Raw genomic sequence first — 21,807 nt, forward strand, 5'->3', positions numbered from 1 at the left:
CGAGTTCAGATTTTAACTGGCAGATGTTTTACTCCTTACTTTGGCATAATCTTTTTTATGTGTGTCTTTGAATTTACAGATTAAGAAAGCATACAGACAGAAGGCTTTGAAATGTCATCCAGACAAGAACCCAGACAATCCCAAAGCAGGTGAGCCTCTTTCCACTGGTGTCACCCCATTCATTTGGCTTGATATGTGGTGCTCTACTAAATAAGGCAGCTAGGCTGATAGGCCACCATTAATCAGTCCTGAAAACTCCCAGAGCTTTGTAGATTGACAATGAGTACATGGGTAATTTTAAAGGGAATAATATCAGAAGGATTGCCTTGACATGGCACACACTTGAAGATGAGATTTGATTCAATTTGAGTGGTATAGAATGCATGAGAAATGCAACAATGTTGGGAGATTCGGGAGCATGGGTGGGTGGGGGTGGTGTTGCTTCATATGCTGAGGATCACTTTAGAAATTAAAGAATCTGAAATTCAATCTCTTGTGAGATAACCGTGAGGTTGAGAATTGAGTTAAAAAGAGACTTGACATTGCAATCCAAATCAAGATGTTATTCTGGACACAGAAGAAGAAAGGGGAAATTGTAAGTGTGAAGGTAGATAAAGACACAGGACTTTACTTTAAAGAATGTGCAGGTCATGCAATGGGTACCTATTGTATAACCATTAGGACTTGCTCTTCTAATCACTCTTATTTCTTTTTTGTATTTGTAGTGGAATTGTTCCATCAGTTATCCCAGGCTCTGGAAGTTCTTACAGATGCAGCAGCAAAAGTAAGATTTTTATGTTCGCGTTCCTAATGACATTGGAATATATTTGTGGCCTGTCAACCTTCAACAATAAAAACACAGTTGTTCAATTCATTCTCAAGGACGCAATTTATCAGTGACTGCTACCTTTCCCCACCTATGATGAGGTAACTTGCCGGCAATTGTGATAGGTTATTGTGGGCAAGTGGACCATGGTATTGGTAAAACGCAAGAGTCGATAATGAAGAAGAGTTTTCCTGGCTTAAGCTGGAAAAGTTGATCTTTTCTTTACACCCTAGCTATGACTAACATTACATTCTGCAGTGTCCCCTATGTATGGTATACATGCAAGAAACAATACTTTCCACTGTATATTAATACATGTGACAATAATAAATTGTGTCAAATCATTGGATAGATGTGACAAGTATCCATTTGGAACATTGACTATCCAAATTGGAGTGAGATTTCTAATTTAAACCATTTTCTTTTCCATATTCTTATTACATATAGATTGAGGTAGATGGTTTCAACTTTGCGTACTGTAAATCGTGATTTTGTTCTTTTTTCTTCACATAGTGTTTTTCAGTCATTACTTTGCAGCTTTCACCACTGCGTGTACCACGATTCATGAATAAAAAGAACTATAATTTACAGCAGACGTTGGTTACAAGGATAATGTTTACAAGTGTTTGCCAGTTCTTTCCTAGTGAAGGCAACACACTTGGAAATGTTTTCAGAAGATAATTTGTTGCAAATTGGCATCACTATAAAGCCGACACTAACTTTCCCTGAACGGCTGCCCTCCTTTTGTTTCCTTTGATGTTTCTTGCCAGAAGAGAAAATACATCTTCACACAGACTGTCCAGTTGACACTTATTGTGAGACTGTGTGCTAGCTCTTGATTTAAAGAAAAAGAATTCTGTCATGCGATTCTGATTTAGAATTGAATCAAGTTTACAGAATCTTTTGCTCTAGTGTCATTTTGACAATTATTAATTTTTATTCTCCTGTTTGTTTAATTAATTAAACCACTGTCGGGTGCAGTGCTCGTCTGTGCAAACCAGAAGATCTTAAGTTTGTTCCTAACTTTGAATCAGATTAGTTGCTTTTATGCAGGACAGCAGATAGGGGTGGGAAAAGGACTGCAGTTGATCCTTCATTTATCGGCTATAGAAGGGAATATTCAGCTAGGCTTCTCAATCCTGATTATTGTCTCATGATCTCGTCTGAAAACCGCATGTTAATGAGGACTAAATCATGCTTGGCTACACTGCTTTGCACAATTTTGAAAGTTTGCCAGTGAACCCAGTCTCTATGCTCACATATAAAAAAACGGTAAGTTGAGGTGCTGGTATGCAGCTGGTATCTATGTCGCTGACCCCACAAGACCCATCACTTTCAGATGAAAACAGTCAAAAAGAAAAAGCATTGTTGGTGTTTTAACCCATCTGAGCAGTATTTCACTAGTCGCACTAACTCTGAAACCTACTCCATTATTTCATCAATCTCACTTTCCCATTCTGAAACTGTTGCTGGAATTCAAAACTAAACCACTTTTATCTGGCGTTCAGCACGGATGTGATATAATCTGAACACGTCAATGTGGGGTTTGTTGCCCACATGTTCTGATCTTGAACGTCAATATGGGATGTGCTGCACACATGTTCTGATCCTAAAGGACTGCCTTTAGCAGCTGTAAATGATTGCTGTTGTGCTATCCATTCTACAAGGTCAAACATGACAACAAGAATAGGGGATTACCACTTAATCACCAGTCACCCAGCCACTTTAATCATAGTCATTAATCAGCAGATGCAGCACCCCCCCCCCCCCCCCCCCCCCCACTTCCTTTCCCACCACAGCATCACTTTCCCACAGCGCAGCCTGCAATTACTATTCCGGTTTTGTGCTGCTGTAGATCTGTCTACCTTTTGGTCTCCATCCTGAGCACTGGATGTTCAAACGTACCATGGCCAGCCATAAGTGCAACTATGTGTAGAATGCAAAAATATTGATATTGGTTTCTCAACTTGCAACACAGGATGATATTCTACTTTGTACTATGTGAAAGCAGCACTGAAGCCGGGACCTAAGGCTACGAGCACTTCTTGCTTTTCTAATGTAGTGCACCTTCCACCTTATATTGGCCGATTGGAGGGCAAATGAAATTGAGACCCACGTTTGACGCTACCTCCACCGGCTCTTGGGAACCTGAAAAATAAGTTCAAGCTGTCAGAGGCATGAAATTATATCCCGGTGTCAGCAACACCGAATACTTCAGGCATGATGCGAATGGCAAATTATCATGGTCAAACTATCTTGGTTACATCTGTGACAGACATATTAACTTTCTCAATTTTCTTTTTAGGCAGCCTATGATAAAATCAGAAAAGCCAAAAAACAGGCAGCGGAGAGAAACCAGAAACTCGACAGCAAGAGGAAGAAAGTAAAGCTTGGTATGTGAAATAAACAGCATTACAAGCGATTGAGGTGGCAAATAAAGCACCAAGGGGTGTGACCTTTCACAGCATTGGAAAGTCCAGGAGAATTATATCTCACCTGGCCGCCAGGAAGTAACACCAAAGTGCTTAGTATGACCATCTGAAAGAATTGTAACCTACTCCAAAGCTTTTCTGTGGTTGACCTTGGAGCTTTTGACAGAACAGAAGGAACATTCATTTGCGCTTTCTTAGTGACTACCTATTTCCGATGGATGCAAAAAGTAGGGAACTGGTCCCTTGAAGCTCACACTGACAAACCTCTGAATTACAATTACAAACTTTCAACTCTTCCAAAAATCAGTACTGTATGATCAATGAATAAAATGGCATGATGCACTGAAGCATGAAATATGTTGCATTTAGTAATCAAAGCAGAGAAAAAAAGGTTCCCAAAGAAAATGCTTCTTAAAAATGAGAGTCAAAACTCGTAACATGTTTGCATAGTCATTTTCAGTCCTATTTCCCTTTCGCCTGTGGTCCTTGGTAGACATGCTGCTCCATCTGCCATAGCCTTCATTTACTGTCTGCCTGGATGTGAGATGTTGGCTAATGTGAACTAAGGTTCAGTATTGTTTCCTTTACCTGTCTCACTCTCCCAACAACGGACTGTTCTTGAAGAATTAGGGGTCATATATCCATACAGTAATTAAAAGAGTCCAGTTTAAATAGAACTGTAAAATCACAATGGAAATGTCCCATTAACCCCATGGTAAGGCACTTTGTTGCGCTCCTGAAAAGTAGAGAGACCTAGAGGTTGGGCTTTGTGAGCATCAACAAAATGTTATTTAACAGTACGAAACTGAAGGGACTGTTACCGACTCCCAGGTACCAGTTTTTATTGTGGGACTAGCATGAACATGTTGAAGCTCCCTAAGGTTTGATCTGTGCTAATGAGGTGTATATTTGATTTTACAATTCTCTCAAACACTGACTTAAATTTCAGCAGTACTACTATTCGGAAACGCCAGGTACCTCCGTAGAAGGTAGAAGGGTTAATCATTTGGCACCGCACTGTATACTTTCTATCAGTTTGGTGCACAATTGTACTGACTAGTCCTTAGAGCTTCTATAGCCAGGGTTAACACACTATATTTGAATTTAGAATAGACTGCTTGGGTAAAAGTTTCCTCTGAGACCTGCTGGCACGGATCCAGCATGAAATATCTTTTGTGTCATTTCAACCAAGCCCCTAATGTGTCACCATAGATCTCTCCTAATTAAATCTGTTAAAAGTAGTACTGCTCAAAGGTTACAGGACTCGTGGGCCGGAATTTCACCATGGAGGTGGGAAGCTCACATTGGGAAATGTCTCGACTCTGCAGATACATCTCCATGGAACCAAGAGTCACAGGCATGACTTTTGATTTGGGGGGGGTGGGGTTGTGATAGAGTTGGGCCTGCTGCCTTTGCAGGCAGCCATGGAGGTGAATGAGTGCCAAGGCGGTCTGGTTAAATGGCCCACTTCCGTTTTATTAAAGGCTATCGCTTACATCTATCCCTCATCTCCCTACCCATGCCCCTTCATACCCAAAAGCTCTCCCATCTCCCAGGCCACCTCATAGTCCTGACCACCTCATACTCCTATACCACTTCCATAGCTGCCCACTCAGTATCCTCTATGGGCAGGCCACAGAAACCACTCAAAGATTTTAAACCCCCTCAAGTAGTCAGTCTGTTACAAAAACAAACTTCTTTTCAGTAATTGATTCAAGAACAGCTAATCATTTAATAGCCTCTTGTAACTGTCAATCAAAATGTGAACTAATCTCCCCGATAAGTGGTTTTGTAGCAAATGAAGTGTGTTCCTTTGTACTGAATAACATCTTTTACCTCAATGATCACAAAATTTCAAATTAAAATCTGTAAACAGATCATCATGTTTGAAACTCCGTGCTGAGGAAGATGTGCTGAAATTTCCCTACCATTAGTTCTTGCTGGTAAGTTAATTTTATATGTCTTAAGCTCAGTCACCGGTAAAACTGTTGTTCAATTTCAGACTTGGAGGCACGTGAAAGAGAGGCCCAGCTCAACGAGGAAGAGGAAATTAAGATTGCAAAGAATTTAGATGAAGTGGTAAGTGCAAGATCAGTCAGAATTGTGTAACATGTAAACGGTGTGGAGTTTGCACGTTCTGCCCATGTCTATATGGGCTTCCTCCGGATGCTCCGGTTTCCTCCCACAGTTCTGAGATGTGCAGGTTAGGTGGATTGGCCATGGTAAATTGCTCCTTTGTGTCCAAAGATTTGCAGATTAGGTGGGATTATGGGGATAGGGCAGGGGAGTGGGCCAAGGTAGGGTGTTGTTTCGGAGGGTCAGTGCAGACTCGATGGGCCGAATGGCCACCTACACTGCAGGGTTTCCATGGAATGTATTAAATTCATATCACTTGACCTTCTGCCAAAAATCAACTTCACAAAAAATAGCAAGATCCTGTTGGACTGAAAATTGTATTTCTCGTGATAATTAGCTTTGCAACTTTTTGTCAGTAAAGGACAGTATAATCTATCTTTAAAGCTCAAGTGAAGCCATAAATGAGTCCCTCCACAAATGAAGCATCCAGTGATTTTTTAAAAAATCATACAAGTTATGAAGAATCATATTGGCCTCGATGTTAATTCTGTTTCTCTCTCCACAGATGTTGTCAGACCTGCTGAGTTTTTTCAGTATTTTCTGCTTTCATTCCAAATCTCCAGCATCCACGGGCAGTATTCCCCCCGGCCGGGTGAGAGAATCACCAGGGCGCCACGCAAGTTGCGCCACGCCGCCCCGACACCCGCACGCGATTCTCCCCCCCACCCCCGAAACCAGCGCCACGAGAATCTCGCCGGGCCGCTCAAAGAATCGCCGCAAACGGCGAGCGGTGATTCTCTAGGCCAGATGGGCCAAGCGGCCGCTCTGACATGACAGGTTCCTGCCGGCGCCGTCCACCCCTGGTCGCTGCCAGCGGGAACGCCTGGGGGGGGGGGGGGGGAGAGGAGAGAGGAGAGGGGGGCTCCTTCACCAGGGGGGGCCTCCGATGGGGTCTGACCAGCGATCGGGGCCCACCGATCGGCAGGCCAGCCTCTCCACCCCCCGACCTCCCACCTTCCGCGGCCGGCCCCAGAACACCGGGGCCACGTTGGTGAGGGGCCGGCGCACGTAAGAAGTTCCCCGCGCATGTGCAGGATGGCGCGGCGCCCATTTGGCACCGCATAAGGAGGCTGGAGCGGTGTGAACGATGGCGCGGGCACGTAGTCCCAGGAGCGGAGAATACCGCCCCACATAATTTTGCTTTTATTTTAACAATAAAGGCATTTTACTGGTACATTTTCTTTCAAATCAACCCAATTTATTCTTTGGCATTGATGCATCAAATTAATTGCTGCATAATTTCTGCAGTTTCATCCATGTGAGCTTTGACTGAGGAGTGAGATAAGTAATGGGGTCAGAATGGGAAGAATGTAGCCAGAGATTAGGACTGGATATGGAGAGTGTAATAATGCAATAGTTGCCTGGCTTGGAATTGTGCAGTGGAGCAATAAAGTCTGTGTGCAGGAAGTGAGGTAGGTGATGATTGGTGTCTGGGTAGGGATTGTGATGTAGAATGATGGTGTGTGAAGACTTATCTAGGGTGATAAGGGGTTGGGATAAGAACGATGACCTGAACCAGTAGGGTGTGGTTGCATTGATGTAGGAAAATGATCGTGTGCTGGTGAAGCGTGATGTGGAGCAATATTGGTGGCTTAGTGGTGAGAGTGCAGTTGGCTTTAGGGTCAAAACAACGTCAGATCAGAGTGACGGAGACAAGAGACTGAGTTAGATTTAGGGTCAGTTTTTGTTTTAGTGTATCTTCACACATTTTCCATTTGGGGAATAGTGGGGGAAATGATGTAAGGATTCCGAGGTATATTAGCCTGTTAAACTGCATTATGAATGCTCTTTTCATGGCCAACAAGACCTGGCGTTGGACTTGAACCCAGAACTCCTGGTCCAGGGATAGGGGCACTACCACCGTGCCATTAGGCCTCCTTGTGATCAGTGCTGTAGTGAGATAGGACCATAACAAGATTTGTGTCGCGATCTGAGGTGGGAGTGTAGGGTATGGGTGGAGAAATAGTCAAGGAGGGCTTTGGTTCCGAGTGCCGTATGGGATATCAGTGAAAGGATCATTTTTGTGGTGTGGCATGATGTGAGGTCGGACTTTAATATTACAAAGATTATTTTTGAGGGTTATGCTTTAATGCTCCAATGTTTTGAATGTTTTTCTTAATTGTATATCCCTTTGAGAAAGCTGAGACAAAATTGCAAAATTTGATTGCAATACCCAAGAAGAGAAAAATCATCCTGAATTCCATTTTAATTGCTGCCAAATGACCCTCACTGGAAAGTGCGTACAGATCAGGACAGGATTAGATTAAGTTGTATGATCAACAACTCCACAGTTTAATAATCTGCCAATACCTGCTCTCCTGTTCTGTGAATTACGAATGGAACTTGAATAAAGCACCAGAGGAGAGTTGATTCCATGAACAGCTAATGTCAGCTTTCCAAGACAAGGGGAGGAAATTGTCCAGGAAAGAGATTCATAGGATTGGATTTTACTTGATCAGAGTGGATCACCACATTTTGCGATAATTTTGAGAAATTTCCTTAACTTGGCTTGTGAAGTGAGGAGAATTGGTGCATTCTGGGCTCAGTAATAGATAACTCGTAATTTAAATTGACCATGATGCTACTGTAATCCCCTTGTTACATAAAAAAGTTTAGGCTGCCTGATTGATACCTTTTGCCTTGTAATCATATTCCATGCCGTATTGAGTTTGTGGTGTCACACCATTCAAAGACTTTTCATGAAATACAGTCCAGAAGTGTAATATTTTTACTGAAGTATTAAAACATTGTCCTTTTATCTCATACTTTGACTCAAATTTGGACCAGGACTCAGATGTTGGGCTCTTCAATGGCTAGCGTTAAAGGCCCTAAAGAAAATTGGTTAGGAAATTCCCTATTTACCTAAAAGCTGAAATAGATGCCATTGATGTACTCTGCAATTCTACAATTTTCACAAGGACAGTTATATGTGCAGGTACTGGTGCCTCTTTATTGCCCTTGTCATGTTGTACTGCAGGTTAAAGACAGCTTGGAAGCGGAAAGGCTTGCCCTGCTGTGTGTTGGAAGTTCCTTTTGTAACCTTACACATTGAGAACTAAACTCATGATTCATGAAATCACCAGTTGGACTGTCGCCATCCCAACACTTGGCTCCCAGATGAAGCTTGGCCACTTGGTTGAAATTCTAGTGATTGTCCTGTTTCTGAACCTTTGCCAGGCCGGAAGGAGCGGGTGGGGGAGGCAGGGAGATGGAACTTAAAAAGGAAGAGAATTCTGTGCAAGCTAGGCTGTTTCTAATCAGCAATACAACAGTTCCAAAGAACAGAATACCAGTTGGAGACAACAGAGGGGCACCACTAATAGCGCAGATGCCTCAGTTTATAACATCTGAGATTATAGGTTTGGTAGGATCTATTTCCTCATTTTAAGCAGTGGCATAATATTTGGTGGAATGAAAGAGATGAGCACTGCTTCCATACTGTGCACCTTGTTTTGTTCACTTGCATGATGAACTTTTTTTCTATTACTTTGCATTAAGTTTTTCACAGGTATTGTTCACTGACTGACAGCTCATCGGCAATATAATTTTAAGAGTCCGGAGGCGCTTGGAAGTGGAACAAAAATATTATAACCATGGTGTAGAAATTAAAGGCATTATGTAAAATTTATATATTAGTGCTTTCAAGGCAATACTTGAATTTCAGGATTTAGTGAAACCATAAAAGTTTTAATTCAAATTATTAGTTGACCTATTTCTGTATTACTTATGGATGCTGCATTGTGAGAGGTATTATCTTTTTGGATGAAGCATTAAATTGAGACCCACTCTTCCGACTCCGGTGCATGTAAAAACCACATGACACTATTTCCAGAAGAGCATGGGAATTTTCCCCATTGTCCTGGCCAGTATTTATCCCTAAACCGAAACAACCGATCTGGTCATTATCTTATTGCTATTTGTCAGACCTTACTCTGTGCAGATTGGCTACCGCTGTTTGCGTGTGCTCACTTTCACTCACTATCTTACTCTCTCTCTCCCATCTGTTCTCGCTCTCTCTCCCTTTCTTCCTTCTTTTTTTCTTCTTTGTAACTTATATATATGAGGTTGCCTCGGCACTGGACATGAATATTCTTCTTGAGATTGCGTCACTACTGGGTGTGGGAGCTCCCCTCAAAAGTTGCAGAATATTCAAATGCTGTTGAGACTGTGGCAGTGAAGTAATTTTTGGTATTCTAGAGAGCTCTTATAAACAAAGTTGAGGGGAAGGAAGCTTTAAGGGCGAGTAACAGAGCATCTGCCAACATATCCTCTTCCATGTGGTTTGTCTTTAGAAAAATCTAGCAGAGACAGGTTGTTAAAACATATTAGAACCAGAATTCTGCTGTTCCCAAACAAATCGCGGACACATTATAGGAATGATGAGGAACGCTGCCAGACCTGAAACAGGAGCAGAAAATGCTGAAAGTGCATAGCACAGTTCTAGCACTATCTCATCGAGGGCCTTGGACCTCCACCTTAGCTTCTTAAAGATGGTCAGCAGTTAAAAGTGAACATTAAGAAAGAAAAATTCCATTCTGTTTCAGAGGCTGATGGAATTGTGCTCATTCTCATCAAGTTCTATTTCTATGATAGTGGCATTGAGCTGGTCATAATGAATGGAATTCCTCTGCAGGCATACTGAGTTGTTCATGCAAGGAGTTGATGTTTTATATCGTGTTTAATCTAAGTGTATTAGAATAATTAAACACAGGATTAAGAGTAAGTAATTTATATCTGTAACTCAAATGTACAGTTCCCTTGCTCTTCTTGATGTCTTAATGAGTAATGATAATGTGCCCAATCAACTACCCTAAAATAGACTGAATGAAGTGGGGAAGAATTCCTGAAAAATCAATGAGAAGAGCTCATTATTTTACACGTATATTATTTGGATTTTACATTTTTGCAAACAATTCAATAAAATTACAAAATAAATACATTTCAGTAAGCAAGGAGAAAAATAGCTCAACATGTATGAATGCAGAGCTAATGTAACTCCACTATTTAAAAAGGGAGGTAGAGAAAACAAGAAATTATAGACCAGTAAACCTGACGTTGGTAGTGGGAAAAATTCTAGAATCCATTATCAAAGATTTTATGGCAGAGCACTTTGAAAACAGTGGCAGGATCAGACGGAGTTAGCATGGATTTATGATGGGGAAATCATGCTCGACAAATCTATTGGAATTCTTCGAGTATGTAACTAGTAGAGTTGACGAGGGGGAACCAGTGGATCTGGCATATTTGGACTTTTAGAAGGCTTTTGGCCCACATAAGAGTCCCGCATAAGAGATTAGCATGTAAAATTAAAGTGCATTGGATTAGGGGTAGTGTATTGAGAGGGATAGAAAACTGGTTGGCAGACAGGGAACAAAGAGTAGGAACTAACAGGTCTTTTTCAAATTGGCAGGCAGTGACCTGTGGGGTATCGCAGGGATTGGTGCTAGGACCCCAGCTATTCATAATAAATATTAATGATTTGTTTGAGGGAACAAAATGTAATATCTCCTAATTTTCAGATGACACCAAGTCGGGTGGGAGGGAAGCTGTAAGGAGGATGCAGAGATTCTTCCTATGATTTGGACAAGTTGAGTGAGTGGGCAACTGAATGGCAGATGATGCAGTATAATTTGGAGAAATAGGAGGATATCCACTTCGGTAGCAAGAATGAAAAGGCAGACTGTTATCTGAATGGCCATAAATTAGGAAAGGGGAATGTGCAGTGAGACCTGGGTGTCATTGAAGGTAAGCATGCAGGTCGAGCAGGTGGTAAAGAAGGCAAATGGTATGCTGGCCTTCATTGCAAAAGGATTCGAGTACAGGAAGAGGAATGTCTTGCTGCAATTATACAGGGCCTTGGTGAGGCCACACCTGGAATACTGTGTGCAGCTTTAGTCTCCTTATCGGAGGAAGAATGTTCTTGCTTTAGAGGGAATGCAGCAAAGGTTTATCCGATTGATTCTTGGGATAACATGCCTGACATATGAGGAGAGATTGAATCGGTTAGGATTGTATTTGCTGGAGTTCAGAAGAATGAAGGGGCATCTCATAGAAACCTATACATTTCTAACAGGACTGGACAGGGTAGATACAGGAAGGATGTTCCTGGTGGTGGGTGTCTCCAGAACAAGGGGACCGTCTGAGGATATGGGGGAGACTATTTAGGACAGAGATGAGCAGAAGTTTCTTCACCCAGAGAGTGGTGAGCCTGTGGGATTTGTTCCCGCAGGAAGTAGTTGAGGCCAAACCATTGCATTTTTTTAAGAAGCAGTTAGATATAGTATGTTATTATCCCAATGGAGGCCCCGAGATTAGGACTATACAGTTTCCCATGAGCACCGCAGAATATGAACTTCCCCTTTAAGGGGGTGGGGCTTCCCCTTTACAAGAAGAGCCCCAGCTCATAAAAACGAAGGAGACCTTTAGGGGAGTGGAGGAGTTTTGGAATTGTATTGTAATAAACCTCATTTGTATATTTCTACTATCGTCTATGTGTTCTGCTTACCGGATTCAACATAGCATTCAGGGCGAAGGGAGTCAAAGGATATGGGGGGAAAACGGGATTAGTCTATTGAGTTGGATGATCAGCCATGATCATGATGAACAGTAGAGACGGCTCAAAGGTTCAGATGGCCTCCTCCTGCTCCTATGTTCTGTGTTTCCAGGACTTGCAACACCCACACCCCAGCCGGACCTGCAACTCTCCAGCCACATTGAGGGCAGTGCACGGCCCCCATTTATACTGAAAAGAAAAAAGGATGATTACGCCAGGCCCAGCCGGGGAGACCCCATCGTAGAATAGAAGAATCATCAAGGCCCAACAATTGGGTGCCCTGGAACCGGGGCCCCCTCCTGAGCCACCGGACCAGGATTAGTAATAGCACCGTACTCACTAGGATGAAGAAAGGAAAGAGAGAAAAAAAAGGGGGAAGAATGCCTGGACTGATCTAAAAATATCAACCATCACCCAGCACTGTCCGCCATCACGGGAAGGATTCTAAGAATAATCTCACTCTTTAACAAACCAACCAAGGATTAACCAAACCCACCTCTGCCTGTGCACTACTCGTGACTCCCATTTGCGGAGCAAACAAGGACCCAGAGGAAAATCTCCAACTTCAAGCAAGAGTCAGAAGGAACCCAGTCCTCTCCAGGATACATAATCTGCCCAGACCATCGAAGGAGAAAGGCTCTGATTCTTAAATTCAAAATAACAGAAAACCAAAATAAAAAGCCAATATGGTTAGCCCTTACTGGTGAAGCTAACCTCAATCTCAGTGAGGACTTTACTAGCCCTACCATCCGACTCCACCACTATCCACCCATCACCCCACCCTGCTTCCATCCATTTTCATTACAAACGAGATAAGGAGTGTCAAAAAGGCACTCCTCTCCCATAACCACAAGAAATATAACACATAATGACAAAAAGGAGTAAAATTATGCACAGAACACATTTCACATAATGACTGATTTTTGCTAGAACAGGATAACAGACTACTCTCGTCCTCATGCTCATACATCTCACACGCAGGCAGAAGAAAAGACAGTAACTATAGGCCGGTGAGCCTCACGTCAGTAGTAGGTAAATTATTGGAGAGAATTCTCGGACAGGATTTATACCCATTTGGAAACAAATGGACTCATTAGTGATAGCGTGGTTTTGTGAAGGGAAGGTCGTGACTCACTAACTTGATCAAGTTTTTTGAGGAGATGATAAAGATGATTGATGAGGGGAGGGCGGTGGATGTTGTTTACATGGACTTCATTAAAGCCATTGACAAGGTGCTTCATGGCAGACTGGTACAAAAAGTGAAGTCACATGGGCACAGAGATGAGTTGGCAAGATGGATACAGAACTGGCTCGGTCACAGAAGACAGCAGTAGAAGGGTGTTTTTCTGAATGGACAGTTGTGACTAGTGGTGTTCCACGGAGATCGGTGCTGGGGCCTCTTTGTAGTATACGTAGACGGTTTGGAGGAAAATATAGCTGGTCTGATTAGTAAGTTTGCAGATGATGCCACGAATGATGATAGTGTTGATGATTGTCAGAGAATACAGCAGGACATAGATAGGTTGGAGACTTGGACAGAGAAATGGCAAATGGAGTTTAATCAGTCAAATGTGACGTAGTGCATTTTGGTAGGACTAACATAGAGATACAGTAAATGGCAAAACTCTTAGGAATATAGAAAGTCAGAGAGACCTGGGCAGACAGGTCCACAGATCTTTGAAAGTGGCAACACAAGTGGGCAAGGAAGTCAAGAAAGCATATGGAATGCTTGCCTTCATTGGACGGGGCATTGAGTATAAAAACTGGCAAGTCATGTTACAGGTGTAGCACAGTGGTTAGCACAGTTGCTTCACAGCTCCAGGGTCCCAGGTGCGATTCCCGGCTTGGGTCACAGTCTGTGCGGAGTCTGCACGTTCTCCCCGTGTCTGTGTGGGTTTCCTCCGGGTGCTCCGGTTTCCTCCCACAGTCCAAAGATGCGCAGGTTAGGTGGATTGGCCATGATAAATTGCCCATAGTATCCAAAACGTTTGGGTGGGGTTGGGCTGCAGGGGTGGAGTGGAGATGTGGACTTGGGTGCGGTGCTCTTTCCGGGGGCTGGTGCGGATGCGATGGGCCGGGTGGCCTCCTTCTGCACCGTAAATTCTATGAATAAGTTGTGTAGAACTTGTGTTGGTACACCCGCACTTGGAATATTGCGCATAATTCTGGTTGCCACACTACCAGAAGGATGTGGAGGCTTTGGAGAGAGTGCAGAGGATGTTAACCAGGATATTGCCTAGTCTGGAGGGTGTTAACTATGCAGAGAGGCTGAATAGACTGGACTGTTTCCATTAGAACAACGGAGGTTGAGGGGGAACCTGATAGCGATCTACAAGATTATCGGGGCATGAATAGAGTGGATGGGCGGGCATTCTTTCCCAGGGTGGACGGGTCAATCACTAGGGACATAGGTTTAAGGTCTGAAGGGCAAAGTTTAAAGGAGATGTGCGAAGCAGGTCTTTTTACACAGAGGGTGGTGACTACCTGGAACGTGCTGCCAGGGGAGGTTGTGGAAGCAGATACATTAACAACGTTCAAAAGGCATCTCAACAAATACATGGATAGGGTGGGTATAGAGGGAAGAGGGATACGACACTAGGAAGTGCTGAGGGTTTTAGCCAAGGGTGGCATCGTGACTGGTACAGGCTTGGAGAGCTGGAAGGTCTGTTCCTGTGCTGTATTGTTCTTTGTTCTAATCAACAACATAATCACAAGGGAGTAACATGAAGGAATATGGAAGAATGCAGGAAATTGACACCATCTATTTTGCTCGAGAAGGTTGATGTCAAGACAAGATCAACAAACATTTCTCAGGATTTCAAGGACTCTTATGAACAAAGCCATGCACGGCGCCCAAACAACCCACAGCCTAGGCCGGAGGGGGATGACAAATAATGGACAATGTGAGTGCATGAGAATAGATTCGCAAGCAAGAAAAAGGCAACCTTAAACTCTAATCAACATAGGAATATTAAAAGAGTAGTCAAAGGAAGGCTGTTGAAGTGTTGGGTGCTCTGGATCCGTGGAACACATACAGGCCACCAACACTTAAAATAGTACAACACTATTTTATTAAACTATAAACTGTTGAACGTACTCTTACTGTGGGTTAACACGATGTTAGATTAAACTAAAGACCTGTGCCTATCGTAACCAGTCTAATCACTCAGCACATGGTGAGGATCTGTGCTGTAAGCTGTAAGGTCTGTACTTCTGAAAGGCAGCATCCCGAATGAGCAGGAAAACTGATGCCCTCTGTCTTTATGGTGAGTGTGCTCTAACTGGTGATTGGCTGCGGTGTTATGCATGTTGATTGGTCCTACTGTATGTCCATCAGTGTGTGTGTCTGCACCATGATATACCGGTGTATATTATGACAGCTGTGGCCAACAAAGGGCGAAAAACAACAATATTCCATGGGTGAAGTAACGAGTAAATACTTAGCACCTGTTGTCACCAAAAAGGAAGGTGTTGCCGATATCCCAATAAAGGAAAAAATGGATAGGATTAAAAATAGATGAAAAAGGTGTATATAAAAAGTTGATCAAAGTGCTCAAAATAATTAAATCACCTGGTCTGAATAGGATGCATCATAGTTTGATGAGGAAATTTTGGAGGCTCAAAACCTTCTTCGATATGGGAGTGGTGCAATAGGGCTGCAGGATTGCAAATGCGACACCCATGTTCAAGAAAGGGAAGCGATAAACCCAGCAATTACTGACCGACTTGTTGTTGGTGAGAGAGCTTTTTGGCACATTAATCTGGGCAAAATTAATTGCCAGGCTCATAAAGGAAAGCCAACACGGATTTGTTAAAGGCAAATTGTGTCTGAATAACTTGATTGAGTGGTTTAAAGTAGTATTTTTCAAACCTTTTTTACCAACTGGCCGACGTGACCCATGCCGGCAGATCTTCCCAACCTAGATCCTCACGATCTCTCTTGCTTTGTCCTTCAATGTTACATTTCTGTTACATTCGGCTGACAATTTAAATTCTTGCCGTATCCTTTGAAAAAAATCAAGAGGTTTGTCCTCAAACTCAACGGGCGCGATTCTCCGCAAATGCGGCGAGTCGTAAAGGCTGCCGTGAAACTCCCGGGACCCGATTCTCCCCCCCCCCGGGCGGGGCTAGCAGCGGGGCCCCGTGAACCACGGCATCGCGGCCTTAGCGACCGTTGCTAAGTCCGCGCGCCAAGCGTCACGCCGGCTGACGTGCACGATGACGTCAGCCGCGCATGCGCGGATTGGACGGCTCCAACCCGCGCATGCGCGGTGCCGTCATCTCCCTCGGCCGCCCCGCGGACTGATCCTGCGGGGCGGCGGAGGGAGAAAGAGTGCGTCCGTTACGGACGCACTGCCCGCGATCGGTGGGCACCGATCGCGGGCCCATGCCCCCCTTGGCACGGCCGTGGTACTGCCGTGCCAATTGGGGCCCTGGATGCCCAGAACGGGCATGTTGCGGCCGTTTTTACGACGGCAGCAAGCAGGTGTGTTTGCTGCCGTAAAAACGGCCGTAAAGGCCTGGGAACTCGGCCCATCGGCCTGGGGAGAATCGCTGTTCGCCATAAAAAACGGCGAGCAGCGATTTGTGTCGTGGGGTTGCCGTAGGGGGGGGGGAGAGAATAGCGGGAAGGCGTGAAAAATGTCGGGGACGCCCTCCCGCTATCGCACCCAACATGTTTAGTCTTCAAATGCCTTTTACCTTTTGAGAGTTTTAAACTTTAATTTACTAGTACTTTCTTGCATATAACACACATGGGCTTTGCATTCTGATTTGCAGTGGCACATTTATCAAAATAACATCTCAAGAAATCACTTTTATACTGCTTTGTTCCTGATTTCACGGTAGCACAGTGGTTAGCACTGTTGCTTCACAGCTCCAGGTCCCGGGTTCGATTCTGGGCTTAGGTCACTGTCTGTGCGGAGTCTGCACATTTTCCCTATGTTTGTGTGGGTTTCCTCCGGGCGCTCCGGTTTTCTCCCACAAGTCCTGAAAGACGTGCTGTTAGGTAATTTGGACATTCTGAATTCTCCCTCCGTGTACCCGAATAGGCGCCGGAATGTGGCGACTAGGCGTTTTTCACAGTAAGTTCATTGCAGTGTCAATGTAAGCCTGTTTGTGACAATAAAGATTATTATTATTTCAGTTTCTTAATTGTTTGTTCACCAGAAGCCCTGGAGCTCAGGATAAATCGCACACCTGCTTTGTCCTGTCGTAGACCCTCCTGGAAACTCTCCAGATTCAGTTGTGAGATCCTGGCTTGTTTATGTCTCTGGCCCTCTCTTCCTTTACTACAGAATGATTCATCTTAAATTCTTCACATAGTCCTTTGCTTGTTTGCTGTAAGCTACAAAATGGAGGAGTCTCTCCTCCGTGATTTCACGCCCAGAGCACGTGACATCAGCGTATGGGGTGTGTGACCTGCTCTCTGCCGCCGCTTTACTATAGAAGACACAAAAAAGCATTTTAGGAACAGCTGTAAATTAGGAGGTGGAAGAGAGAAAGGAACTTGGTGAAATTACAATCACTAGCAAAGCGGTACTGAGCAAACTGATGGAGCTGCGGGCTGACAAGTCTGCAGGTCCTGATGGACTTCATCCTGGGGTCTTCAAAGAAGTGGCTAATGAGCTAGTATATACATTGGTGTTAATTTTCCAATATTGCCTAGATTCAGGATGGAAAGTAGCAAATATAAACCCTCTTTTCAAAAAGAGAGGGAGACCCAGGGCCAACATCAGGAGCCAAACCGGGGAGGGGGGGAGACATGCAAATAGTCATAAGGTTCCTTCTTTGATATGTATATTTTCTCTTTCTGTTTTGTACGTCTCTGCTCATTTCTCTGATGGAGCTCTGTAAATATGCAAGCAATAACCTTTCAGTGATTGGTGGACTATGTATCATTAAAAATATGAAAATCAATAAAAATATTTTTAAAACAAGAAGGGAGGGAGGCAGAAAGCAGGAAACTATAGGACAGTTAGCTTGATGTCTGTTGTGGGGAAGGTGCTAGAATTGATCAATACAGAGGTTATAGCTGGCACTTTAAAAAACTCACGGTAATCAGGAAGAGTTTTGTGAAAGGGAAATCATGTTCAACCAATTTATTGGAATTCTTTGATGTGGAAACATACTGTAGAGAAAGGGGAGCCTGTAAAAGTGCTGCAGTTGGAGTTCCAGAAGGCATTTGATATGGCGCCACGTCGAGGATCATTGCGAAAAATAAAAGTTCATGTTGTTAGGATGGGTAGAGATTGACTGTCTGACAGAAAACAGAGTGTGCATAAATGGGTCTTTTTCTGAATGGCAGGGTGGGATGAGTGTAGTGCCAGGCCTCAACTTTTTACAATTTACATCAATGACTTAGATGAGGGGAATAAAGGCATGGTAGCTAAATTTGCAGATACACAAAGATAGGTAGGAATGTATGTTGTGAAGAAGATGCAAAGAGGATGCAGATGGGTATAGATAGGTTGAGCGAGTGTTCAAAAATCTAGCAGATGGGGTTATAGTGTGGGAAAATGTGAAGTTGTTCACTTTGGCAGGAAGAGTGAAAGGGCAAAATATTACTTAAATAGAGAATGGCTGCAGAATTCTGAAAACGGCCTCCAATGCCACTACTACTATCCTCAAATAAGGGGACTAAAACTGCACAATACTCCAGATGTAGTCTCACCTATGCCGTGTATAGTTGCTGCAACACATGCTTACCTTAACACTATTCCATTGGCTATAAGTGCCAACATTCCATTTGCTTTCTTTATTATCTGCTGTACCTGCATGCTAGTTTTCTGTGACTCACAAACCAAGATACGACCATAAGACATAGGAACAGAATTAGGTCACTCAGCCCATAGAGTCTGCTCCACCACTCAATCATTTTCATATATTTCGTAGAATTTACAGTGCAGAAGGAGGCCATTCGGCCCATCGAGTCTGCACTGGCTCTTGGAAAGAGCACCCCTCTCATCCGCACACCTCCATCCTATCCCCATAACCCAGTAACCCCACCCAACACTAAGGGCAATTTTGGACACTAAGGGCAATTTAGCATGGCCAACCCACCTAACCTGCACATCTTTGGACTGTGGGAGGAAACCGGAGCATCCGGAGGAAATCCACGCACACACGGGAAGAACGTGCAGACTCCGCACAGACTCTCGAACCTGGGACCCTGGAGCTGTGAAGCAATTGTGCTAATCACTATGCTACCGTGCTGCCCATGGCAGAATATCATGGCTGATATTCTTCTCATCCCCATTCTCCTGCCTTCTCCCCATTACCCCTGATCCCCTTATTAATTAAGAATCTATCTATCTTTGTCTTAAAGATACTCAGTGATTTGGCCTCCACAGCTTTCTGCGGCAAGGAGTTCCACAGATTCACTCCCTCTGGCTGACCCCGAAGTCTCTCCGCATTTAGATAATAAGTTGCCTTTCCATTCTTCCGACCAAAATGCACCTCACACTTATTCACGTTCAACTCCATCTGCCACATTTTGGTCCACTTTCCTAACCTATCTATATACATTTGTAAAGTTCTCATTTCCCCATTGCAACTTACTTTCCCACCTATTTTTGTGTTGTCTGCAAATTTGTCTAGAGAACCTTCTATCCCTGCAGTAAATTATTTATATAGATTGAAAATAGCTGCGGCCCATGGACCAAACCCTGTGGCACCCCACTAGTTACATCTTACCATCCAGAAAAAGACCCATTTAACCCGACTCACTGTCTTCTGTCCGTCAGCCAGTCTTCTATCCAAGTTGATAATATCCCCTAATCCGATGTGATCTCACCTTGTGAATTAACCTTCTGTGCGGCACCTTATCAAGCTCCTTATTGAAATCCAGATACACTACATCTGTCGGATCCGCATTATCCACTTTGCTTGTTACTTTTTTTTGGAAATCTTTTTATTGGCATTTCTCATATGTATAAACAATTGTGTACATATACAGCACATTTTTCTTACCCGTGTTAATTTACTTTATTGTACAGAGAGGTTTATTTTGTCTTCCGTTTAATTGACTATATACATTTTGCCTCCCTCTGGATCAGACTATAGTCCCTCCCCCCTTTGGCTTCAGCTATGCCTTGCTTTTATTTTCATGGAAAGCTTCTTCCTTTTCTCTTCTTTTATGGTATCCCCGCCTCTCTTCCGTCTCTCCCCCCCCCCCCCTCCCCCCCCCCCCCCCCCCCCCCCGCGCGCGCGCGCATGCCGCGGCCCGGGTTGCTCAGTCCTTTGGTTCCTCATCTATCTTGTTTTTTTGTTCTTATCTTATTCCTTGTTGCTGGCCTCAAACAGGTTTTGGAACAGGCCGACAAACTGCCCCCATGTATCTAGGAAGCCTTCCTCCGACCCTCGGGTGGCGTACTTAATCTTCTCCAGGTGGAGAAATTCCGAGAGGTCAACGAGCCAGTCTGCAGCTTTGGGTGGTGCTGCTGATCGCCAGCCGAGCAGGATTGTCTGGTGTGCGATTAGGGAAGCGAAAGCAAGGGCGTTGGCCCCCTTCCCCATGTGTAGTTCTGGCTACTCCGATACCCCGAAGATTGCTACTATTGGGCATGGCTTCAACCTCACCCCCACAAGCTTGGACTTTGCCTCAGAGAAGGCTGTCCAGAACCCAGCATGTTTGGGACAGGCCCAGAGCATGCGGGTGTGGTTGGCCAGGCCCTTCTGACACGGTTCACATTTATCCTCCACCTCCGGGAAGAAACTGCTCTTTCGGGTTCTGGTCAGGTGCGCTCTGTGCACCACTTTGAGCTGCATTAGGCTTAGCCTTGCACAGGAGGAGGTGCAGTTAGCCCTGCTCAGTGCTTCGCTCCAGAGTCCCCACCCGACCTCTGTCCCCAGTTTGTCCTCCCATTTTTGTCTGGTCTCGTCCAGTGGTGTTCGAGCTCTGTCCAGTAACTGTTGGTATATTTTCCCACATAGCCCCCCCACTTCTTGCCACTTGTACCTATCAGGTCTTCTAGTAGTGTGTTTTCTGGGGCCCCGGGATACCCTACTCTCTCTGGGGAGGAAGTGTTTTATTTGGAGGTGTTGCATTTTCTCACCTTTTGCTGGTTTCCACTTCGTTGTCAGTTAGTCCAGTGTCGCTAGTCTATGCCCTACGTAGAAATCCCCGACCATCAGTGTGCCCCCGTCCCGCCTCCATCTTTTGTAGGTGGTATCTAGCATGGCTGGGGGGAATCTATGATTGCCGCAGATGGGGGCCATGGGGTACATTTTAGTTATCTCGAAGTGTTGTCTCAGCTGGGTCCACGTTTTCAGCATGGCCGCTACCACTGAGCTCGTTATGTATATTGTTGAGGGGGATGGGAGTGTTGCTGTGGTCAGGGCCCGGAGAGTCGTTCCTTTACAGGAAGCCTTCTCCATTTGTACCCAATCTGTGCCGGATTCTTGTACCCATCCACTCACCTTTTTGCAGTTGCTGCCCAGTGGTAGTATTGTAGGTTTATACTACATCTTTGAAGAACTCTAGCAAATTAATCAAACATGATTTGCCCTTCATAAAACCATGTTGACTCTGATGGATAGCTTTCTGACTTTCCAAATGTCTTGATGTTACTTCCTTGATTTTAACAATTTCCCAACAACAGATGTTAAACTAACTGGTCTGTAATTTCCCAAATTCTGCCTCCCTTTTTGAATAAGGGTGTTACGTTAGCATTTTCCCAGTCCACTGGAACCTTTCCCATGTCCAGGGAATTTCAGAATATTACAACCAATGGATCTACTACCTCCGCTGCCACTTCCTCTACAACCCTAGGATGTAGGCTATCAGCCCCTGGGGACTTGTCTGCCTTCCTCCCAATCACAATAGTTTGCTGAGTACCATTTCCTTAATGATGTTGTTG

At 44.2% G+C, this 21,807-nt stretch overlaps 1 protein-coding gene across 3 annotated transcripts in view; it reads left to right on the forward strand.

Annotated features, from left to right (window-relative positions):
- dnajc17 (DnaJ (Hsp40) homolog, subfamily C, member 17) overlaps positions 1–21,807 on the forward strand; it is a 197,509-nt gene that overhangs the window by 63,007 nt on the left and 112,695 nt on the right. For all 3 annotated transcript variants that reach the window (XR_005458622.1, XM_038783420.1, XM_038783410.1), the window contains exons 2-5: positions 80–149; positions 726–784; positions 3,132–3,219; positions 5,261–5,337. Coding sequence is in view for 2 of the 3 variants with exons in the window: in XM_038783420.1 (XP_038639348.1) it covers positions 80–149; positions 726–784; positions 3,132–3,219; positions 5,261–5,337 (294 nt within the window). In the remaining variant the exon portion in view is untranslated. The remainder of the gene's footprint in view (positions 1–79; positions 150–725; positions 785–3,131; positions 3,220–5,260; positions 5,338–21,807) is intronic.

Source organism: Scyliorhinus canicula, chromosome 2, assembly GCF_902713615.1.
Source record: "Scyliorhinus canicula chromosome 2, sScyCan1.1, whole genome shotgun sequence".
Lineage (NCBI taxonomy): Eukaryota > Metazoa > Chordata > Chondrichthyes > Carcharhiniformes > Scyliorhinidae > Scyliorhinus > Scyliorhinus canicula.